This window comes from Nematolebias whitei, chromosome 1 (genome assembly GCF_014905685.2).
Source record: "Nematolebias whitei isolate Nwh7 chromosome 1, NemWhi1, whole genome shotgun sequence".
Taxonomy (NCBI): Eukaryota; Metazoa; Chordata; class Actinopteri; order Cyprinodontiformes; family Rivulidae; genus Nematolebias; species Nematolebias whitei.
Window position 1 is genome coordinate 57,376,314 of NC_056498.1, and position 9,446 is coordinate 57,385,759.

Genomic DNA, 9,446 nt, shown 5'->3' on the forward strand with positions numbered 1-9,446 from the left:
TGGATGGATGGATGGATGGATGGATGGATGGATGGATGGATGGATGGCCAGGCAAAATGAAGCTGTTTTGCCCATCAAATAAATGCATAATAAACGCAACAGTTCAGCTGTGACACATAATAAATGCAACTTATATACCGAAGCGACTTAAATATGTTTTTTTACCCTCTTCATGATGCTTTTTCTGACTGATGTGACTTATACTCTGGAGTGACTTATACGCCAGAAAATACGTTAATTTCTGAAGGTTAAGGAACGTGATATGAACTCCTTTGAATGGAGTAAAAGGAAAGGATGCTGGCCCCTGCCTTCACAGCTCTCTCGCTTGATGTTGTGTGTTTACCTCAAAGGAGCAGGAAGGCAGTACCATGTGCTTTTGGAGACTGCAGGAGTCAACAAGAGACTGAGCTGAAAATAAGAGCAAAGACTGTGACACAGAGCAAAGGAATAACAATGAAGTTTGTGCTGCAGCGTTCTGTGGTTCGTTCATGAACAGAAACAGAGAGAACAAGGGCCCGTGTGTGTGTATGTGTGGATTCTTATCTGAACGCATATAGCATATTCTGCATGTATCATTTCACTAATTACTGTTCCCTGCTCTAATTACCTTGCATCAGGGACAGATTCTATTCTCAGATCGTTGCCTATCCAAGAGCCCCCAAAACGACTTTTGTTGTCAGTCACACACGCACACAAAGTTTATTTTCGTAGTTTGAAAAATCTGATATGCTCTCTATGTTCCAGATACAGCTGTCACTCATCTCATTCCCCTTCCTTTGTCGGCTTTTCCTCGTCTTATCTTTACTTAAAATGTCTGGAATGCAAAACAGGAAAACCAGGTGACTTCAATATTTCATCTGGAAGAGACACTCAGAAACATTGTTGTCAAGCAAAATGTCATTTAGTTGATTTAATGACAGGAAGAGAGGTGGAAGTCATTTATGACTGTCACAAAAGAGGATTTAATCAAAATGCAAAGTAGATGCAAAGTTAACAGTCCATTGCAGTTTTTTTTTTTGTTTTGTTTTGTTTTTTTGAGAGATATGCAGGAAGCTGTGCACCAAATGTTTCACTTTTTTTCCATTTATATCTGAAGTAGTTGTGACCAGAAAGAGAGAAAAACATTTGTCTTCAGATGCTCTATCAGCAAACGAGTGGACAGCTGGACGGGAAATGTCTCACTGTCTTAACACTGAAATCCAGTAGATGCTTGGATTTGAATGTCACTTTGCTGCTGATACAACCAAATTCCCCCACTGAGAGACAATAAATGTTATTTCTATCTTCTAGATACTGAAAATAAATCCCAACATGACTAAGTTTTCTTTTAAAATTGTGTTTAAAAGCTGGCGTGCAGAGTCTGCCAGTAAAAAAAACAAGTCATTTACAAGTCCTGATGCAACACTGCACAAAGAGGCTTTTCCTCTGTCCGCTTTTATTAACAGCTAAATTAAACTCAGTCTTTTGGAAGCATAAAAATGTTCATTTATATGCACATAACTTTAAAAAATCTGCTAAGATGTGCCTGAAAGGCTACAATGTACCACAAAGGAGTCTGAGGTCACCACCCCGAGCACTATTGTGTGGAGAATCATAAAACCTTGAAGAGAATTACAGAAGTCAGCATATTTAATTGTTTTCTGCAACTCTTTCATCCTATATTTAGATTTAAAAGTGTCCATGTGTGATTATGATTTAAAGTAATGTATGAACAGCAATCTTGTAAACAAATATCCACAAATGAACTCGTGAAAATAAATGATTACTTTTCATTAACAGAAAAGCAGCAGTATAACAGTTTAAAGCTCGTCCAGAACAGGTCCGCGCTGGGAATGCAGACGTATCATGAGCAAAACTCCCTGTACGTATCAGATAAAGTGCTCATTCTGCAGAAATCAGTGCACACACGCTGCACCGACTAGAAAACTAAAGAGTGGAAAAATATATAGCTCCAGCTGTCCTCCTGCTGTATCATCATCCCACATATCCTTCACTGTCCCAAGGCTTATGGAGTGAATAAAAGTTTAAATAACCCGCATAAGCTTCAAAACGTCCTGCACTGTATTTATTTCACCACAGCAAGGTGAGATGTTCAGCAAAAGGAGGATTACATCTGAGCCTGTCAGCTGCTTTCTCTGTGTTTGCGGGAATCAGCTGAGCTTTCTGCACCTCATAGCTGCTTCCACCATCCAGGACACACAGTGAGCACTGCGTCCCCAATTTGATTTATTTGTTCTCTTCATTTGCTCAAGAATTAAGAGGAAATTGGAGCTAAAGTAACACAGTGTTTATTTCCCATTGGTTTCATTTGAAGATTATCTTACAGCAATTAAACTAAAACAGGCTGATACATATCAGCGTTAACATGATTAGTTTATTACTGAACTCTTTAGGGTCATGTAATGTTTTCTCTTGGAAGGGTTCGGTTAAAAACAATCTACAGTATGAGTTATTTCCAACTGGCTCTTCTGCCTTTCAAAATAAAGCAGTTGGCACCATCTAGTGACTGCAGCTGTGACGTCCTCACTAACAAGCAAGACCACTAGAGGACAATGTTTGTTTTAGTCTGCATACGCTGTTATTTCCCTTTCTTTTTACAGAACACATTTTAAACTGGAGTATGCAAGTGTCAGTGCTCCACGATCAGACTGACTTTTGTTTTGATGTGGCTTTTTATGGCATGCATACATGGAAGAAGGCCAACACTCAAATACAGAATGCACGACAAAATACTAATACACGACACAATATTTAATGGTTTCAACCGCTTATTCGTCGTTGGATTGTGGAAGCATCAGGTCGAGGAGAGAAACCCAGACATTCCTCCTCCCCCAGCTCCTCCTGGGGGACCACAAGGCGTTGCCAAGCCAGAAAAGATGCATTATCCCTTCAGCAAGTTTTGCTCCGGGGCCTCTTCTTCAGTGGGACGTGCTCAGAAAACCTTGAAAGGGAGGCATTCTGGAGGCATCTGAATCAGATGCCGAACCACCTCATGTGACTCTTTTCGATGCAAAGGAGCAGCTGCTCTACTCCGAGCTCCCCCTGGATGATGGAGCTCACTATCTTTAGCCAGCCATCCTACAAGGGAAGCTCATTTCAACCAACTGGATCTGGGATCCCTGTCCTTCATTCATGATCCAAACCGTAGATGGGGGTTGGGATACAGCATACGCAGACCAGTAAATCAAGAGATTTGCCTTTGGACTTCATTCTTTCTTCACCTCGACTGACCAAAAGAACACCCTCATTACTGAGGATGAGGCCCCGATCTGTTGATCCATCTCCTGCTCCATCCATCACTCGGGAACAAGACGCCCAGATTGACAGCATGACAGACCTCCATATATTCATCACCACTGTGTCTAAAGTGTTTTACTCACTGCAGAAATAGATTCAAATGAAGGAATAAGGAAACAAAGAAGGGCAGCACGGTGGCGCAACTGGTAGAGCTGCTGCCTCTCAGCGAACAGGTTTCTGGTTCAAACCCCGGTCCAGGAGCCTTTCTGGGTGGAGTTTGCATGTTCTCTCCGTGCATGCGTGGGTTTTCTCCGGGTGCTCCGGTTTCCTCCCACAGACCAAAAACATGCATGTTAGGCTGATTGGTAACTCTAAATTGTCCCTAGGTGTGAGTGAGAGAGTGAATGTTTGTTTGTCTTGTTTGTCTCTGTGTCCCTGTGATGGAATTGCGACCCGTCCAGGGTGTACCCCGCCCCTCGCACAGTGATTGCTGGACATGGGCACCATCGACCCCCGTGACCCAAAATGGAATAAACGGGTGAAGAAAATGGATGGATGGATGGAAACAAAGGAAGAAGAGCTTGAGGAAGACAGGAAGGAAAGACAGAACAAAATAGTAAACAAAGGAGGAAATGAAAGACAAAAGAACAAAGGACTGAAAAAAATGTGGTAAAGATGGAAGAAACAAAGTTAAGATAAAATGTACTTAAAAGTGTTAATTACTTTTTTGACATAAATTAAAATGGACACACCAGCAGAAAAAAATCTGGAGTTTTCAGACTTTATGAGAAGTTTGTTTTTCTTCGAACGAGATGCTTTTTCATGCACAAGTGGCCTTTGAACTTTGAACTTTGGTTTCTCAGCAGAGCTGTAAATCTGACGCATAAACAAATCTTTGGTGAAAGGTTGTGAAAATAAGATATAGAGTTAAAAATACAAATTTTCCTACCAAATATAGCTTAAATTTGAAAATCCACTTCAACACACCACCTCCATCTTTTCTATGCATCACCATCATCAGACAGATTTCTCCATCTGCACTGGTCTATAAAATGCAGCACATAAACAATGTTTACCGTAGTTTCCGGACTATAAGTCACACTTTTTTTTCATAGTTTGGCCAGTCCTGCAACTTATATACGTTTTTTTTTCTTCTTGTTCATGATGCAATTTTTGACTGGCATGTTAAATGTTCATTCATACTGACATGAACCAAAGAGTAAATATCACCGTTTGCAGGCGCGAGAGGGCCCTCTAGGCTTTTGAAAACTATATGTTGTTCGTCTACTGCTCCCCCACCCTCCAAACATTTATTTAGAGACAACTGAGAAAAACTTAACACAAGTAAAATGCCCCCAAAGTTGATGTGAAATGAGATTGGTGAATTTACTGGCAACTTGCTTGTCGGACTTGTTATGTTAATTAAGCCTGTTCAGGATCCCAGGTTTGTTCTGTGTTTTATTGTTATTTCAGATTAAATGTCTGTTCTTGCACTTTGTGAAATACACTTCTAAATAAATGTGACTTTATTGTTTTTTCCTCTTCATGAGGCATTTTTTTTGACCGATGCAACCTATACTCCGGAGCGACTTATAGTGCGGAAAATACGGTAATCGCCAGATTTTTGTCTCTTTTATCTCTTATTTAAAACCACATGATGTTCGAATCATGTGTTGAAGGGCAAAATGTAAAACTAAATTTGATTACAGTAACTGGCTCTGGCACGTAGGCCAGACGTGGAACATTAACACGTTTCTCAGTTTGCGCCATTCGTTGGTGCAAATTTCAAAAAGCAAACATATTTTCAAGGTTTACAAAAAGTTTCTATATGGCATTTGGTGAGTGGAAAGCCAACTATAATGCATCAACGAATTAACGAATTTCTAGAAGTTGTCTTTGTAGAAACCGTTTCATCATCAATTAAAATCAATTCTTAGTGCCAGGATGTATTTAAAGGAACAAAAGATGCTCATTTTAATTGAAGCAATATTAATATTTAAAGTTATAAAATACGTTGCACCGGTCTGTGGTTCATGGTGAAAAAGCTGTAACGGTTCAATGCATTACAAACATTACGAGGAAATGTTCCCTCAGCTTTATAGTTTCAATACAAGCTGGAGGACATTTGTCCGTGTCCTCTCCTGGAGTTCTGTCTCTTCAGTGGCGTATTCGGTGGAGGTATCTCTCGGGATCCCCTCCTCTCTTCAGTCCTGAGCTGGATGTAGCTGGTCTCTCAGAGGGCCCTGCAGGTCTCTGTCTCTCAGTTAGTGCTAATTTGGCCCCTGCTTCTTGTGCCGTTGCCCTCACAGACACGGATGTGTGTCTTTGGGGTTCTGGACTCCTCTGAGCCTCTGCTTTACAACCACTCTCCTCCCCAGAGTCCCTCTCACGGCTGCTTGGCGAGCTCTCTCCAATTCTGAGCGATAAAAGGTGTAAAGTTAGCAGCAATTTTAAAAAGTCAACTTTCTTTTTGACAAATAAGTGTGAGGTTAGAGGTGTTTTTTTTACCTGAGGTGATCAAAGGCTCGCAGCCAGTGAGAGCCCAGAGCATCTCTCCCATTAGTTCTCAGCGCTCTTCGTTGACTTCGAGTTCTCAGTCCTAGTAGAGCCTGAGCCAGCTCTGCCTCATCTCTGTGTCCCCAAATCAGCTGGGCCCTCTGCTCGGCATCCTGGTCTCCAGCTGCCCTGAACAGTCTTTGGAGCTGCCACAGATTCACGCTGCTGAAAATATTCCCCGAGCCCGCCTTTCTGTTTCTCCTCTCAGCCAGGCGCCACGGCGAGGACGAAGGGCCCATCAGCACCGACGAAGGAGGGGAGGCGGTTCTAGTATCCATCCAGAGATGCACAGGAAAGCTGGCATACAGTCACATTAACTCTGTGGAGAAGGAAGCAAAAATAAATGGTTTGTAATGCAAAAAAGTCTTCGGGTGAAAAAGTAGAACATGATTAACTGACTTTTCTGAGCAGGTTAATCCATTTTGAACGCACCTCATAGGGTTCACTTGTATCTGCTCAATCAGTGATAGGACACTTTATAAGGCAAAGAACAGCAACAAAAATAAAATACTAAAGAAAAACTGCCTGTCAGCTGCAACTCTGCGTCTGATTCTTTAACCGAGTGACGATCAGCACTTTAAACCCATTACACAGCAGATGGTTTCTCTGTTACTCCTACGTTTGTAAACGGGACACGTCCAAGACAGAATTAACCAAATGACTGTATCATGACTCTAACACTGACCTGGTAAAAATCATTCTGTTCAGCTGTTTACAATTAAAACAATCTGTGATTGAAAAGTTTAAATAATTAAGCAAATACTGTTAGTACTGGGTTTTTTTTTTTCCTTTTCTTTTGACTGCTCTCTTCTTCAGCGGTCGTCGCAGTGAGCGAACTCGCGCAAAGATTTTCATTATTGTTTTGCGCCCTTTCTGACGCAAACACCGAGCTACCGCTACGATAATAAAAATTATGAATTTATGGGTGAATTTATTATCAAGAGACTTTGTTGGCGAGTGTTTCACTTGCTGCTGAATTTCACTCATTCGTTGCAAATTTTCATAACTAATTATTAAAACTTTAGTAAGTGGGTTGTGAATCATTAATAGTGGGGTAATGAAGTAGTTTCTTAAAACTTAATTTAATCACCTTTTGTAAAAAAAATACAAAATTAATTGCCTTTTTAGTGTTTATTTTTTATGTTTGCATAGTTTGTTGAAATGCGTTATTTTGCACAATGGATATTTCTAACGGTTTATCCCACATTTATTTCTCAAATATTTTTTTCTGTCTAGTAAAGTTTAGTTACCCAGCTGTAACATTTCAAAAGCATGTTATTCAAATTTGCCTGATTATGTAGTTCAGAACTTCTAAGAAATATAAACAATGATAACAAAAGAATCAACCGTTTTTTTAATATATATAAAAAATAAAAACTACAGTTAATAGTCAGTAAATAGAAAACACTTTTTCAAATAACAAGAATGTCATTTAAGGGGAAAAAAATGATGTATTTTGAGGTAATCGTTAATAATCAGGTTACTCTTGAGAATGAGAACTTATGTCTCAAATGGACTTCCGGTATAAATAAAGATATAATATTAAAACATATCGTTTAAAAAAAAAATCACTCGATATAATTAACTGAGACAGAAAAATTTACTAGTTATTGTGCACGTTTTTGTAGCCATAATAAAGCAGTAACTAATGTTTGCATGATTAGTAATTTAATAAAGTTTATTTGGAATTACTGAAAAAAGTGACTGCAAGTCTCCCCCACCTTTAAGACTTAAAGCACAGCCATGCAGACATGTGTGAATCAGACATATTACCAAACACTGCATATGCACTAAAATGCATTTGAATAAAGACATTTAAAATTATATTTGTAATTTGGAGTGTCGACATCTATAAACTACCATCATGGCCTAGCTCTAATTGGTTCACATCAGTTTGGGGCACACAAACAATATTTACAAAATTTGCAACACTCAACCTGATCAAAACGTTATCAGAATTCAAACATATGCAACACTAATAAGATCTATTCTGTTTTTTGTACGTTTTCAATAAATAATATTTTAGTAGTCGCATGTCTTCTGGTGTCCAGCAGGGGGTGCTGCACGACCGTCTGTACCCCTACTTCACACAGACTTGTATGAAAGTATTTCACATTATTTGGTGACAAAGTCACTGTTTTTCTTGACTCATTTAGCTGCTGACCTTACTTAGCTCCTTGCTCTTCGTTTTTAATTTAGTGCATCACTATTTAGTCAAGGTTATGACAAAATCACGCGTCATCTGGCTGACATATGCTGAAACTCTCTTTGGGTTAATGAACTGCTTTGTGAGTCAAAACGAGTTTCACTTCCTCTTTTAAAGCCCTGCCTATACATTAACTAGTAAAACAAGCTCCAACTAGGTCAGTCATTACCACAAAAACATTCAGACTCGTTCTGTGCAGTCCTTTTGTGCACACGCCTGCGATAAGCCACAATCTGTAAAATGATTTTTTTTTTTTTACTCAAAACGTGATCAGATTATTGTGACAGAAGATTAGTCCTCAAAATCAAGAGCTGTAACACTTTAAACAATCATTTCTCCAATAATCCACGTTCTGTTGCCTCGTGGGTTAAAAAGACAAAGGACCAATCCTATGACAGTCATGTGCTAAAATAAAATGTTTGTTTTTAAAAAGCAAATTGCTTACCCACCGATAATAAAAGGATTCAGACCTCCTTTTGTCCTCCCTTCTTGTGACATTGAACGCGTCTCTTATAGGATTTAGTTTGTTTGCGGAGGTTCACCCGCAAATCGATTCAGGTCGGACAGCTTGGAGTGGAGAAATACATCCGTACGCCCGCCCAGCTAGGTTGAGTGAAGTCTTGTTTCCACCAATCAGAGGCTGGAAGAGGCGGGATTTGTGTTTGGCTCCACCCCGGGGCCACGTCGGACTGAGTACTGTGTCAATTTGTTGACGTCAGTGTGATGGTGAACATTCTCAGTCATCCAGGACATGATGAATATGAGATATGGGATACAAACATGTGGATATCCCAACTGGGCTTTTGTCAAGTCAGCGAGGAAATCTACAAAACACACTGATAAACAGAAAAAGGAGAACAACAGACGGAAAAACATTGTCGTCCCTTATGTTGCTGGAGTATCAGATAAATTCAGAAGGATTTTCAACAACCACAACATCCCAGTACATTTCAAACCCAGCAGGACTCTCAGACAGAGGCTGGTCCACCCTAAGGACAGAACACCCATACACAAACAGAGTGGTGTAGTGTATGTGGTCCAGTGCAGCGAGGACTGTCCAGACCTCTACAACAGCCTCTTCACAGACGCATGGCTCAACACAGGAGAGCCAGCTCTTCAGAACAAGACAGCTGTTCACCTCCACCTCACAGATAAGGGACACTCTTTTGAGGACCAAAATGTGCTCGTTTTGGATCGAGAACACAGATGGTTTGAGAGAAGGAAGCAATTTATGCAAAAAGAGAAAAGCCGTCTCTTAACAGAGGAGGAGGCCTCAGATTTCCACTTTCAAAAACCTATAATGCAACTTTAAGACTGATTCCCAGCCAGTTTTCACACCTGATGGGAACAGAGGGGCCTCGTCTGTGAATTAGAGTAACAAAGACTTTAAGAAACCTCTAAAAAAAGTTAAATCTGGTCCTCTGGACATTCAAAAAAACCCAAAACA

General features: G+C 40.1%; 1 protein-coding gene across 1 annotated transcript; it reads right to left on the reverse strand.

Moving 5' to 3' along the window:
• Positions 1-5,259: 5,259 nt before the first annotated feature.
• avpi1 (arginine vasopressin induced 1) lies at positions 5,260-8,568 on the reverse strand. The gene is made up of 3 exons (XM_037685662.1): positions 8,449-8,568; positions 5,746-6,112; positions 5,260-5,653 (listed from the first exon to the last, which is right to left on the reverse strand). The coding sequence occupies exons 2-3, from the start codon at positions 6,069-6,071 to the stop codon at positions 5,395-5,397; spliced, it is 585 nt and encodes a 194-aa protein (XP_037541590.1). The 5' UTR covers positions 6,072-6,112; positions 8,449-8,568; the 3' UTR covers positions 5,260-5,394.
• Between the last annotated feature and the right edge of the window lie 878 nt (positions 8,569-9,446).

Coding starts and splice junctions, on each gene's coding strand:
- avpi1 (XM_037685662.1), bottom strand. CDS start 6,071: ATGGATACTAGAACCGCCTCCCCTCCTTCGTCGGTGCTGATGGGCCCT. Junction 5,654..5,745: donor CGAGCCTTTGATCACCTCAG/GTAAAAAAAACA, acceptor TTTATCGCTCAG/AATTGGAGAGAGCTCGCCAA.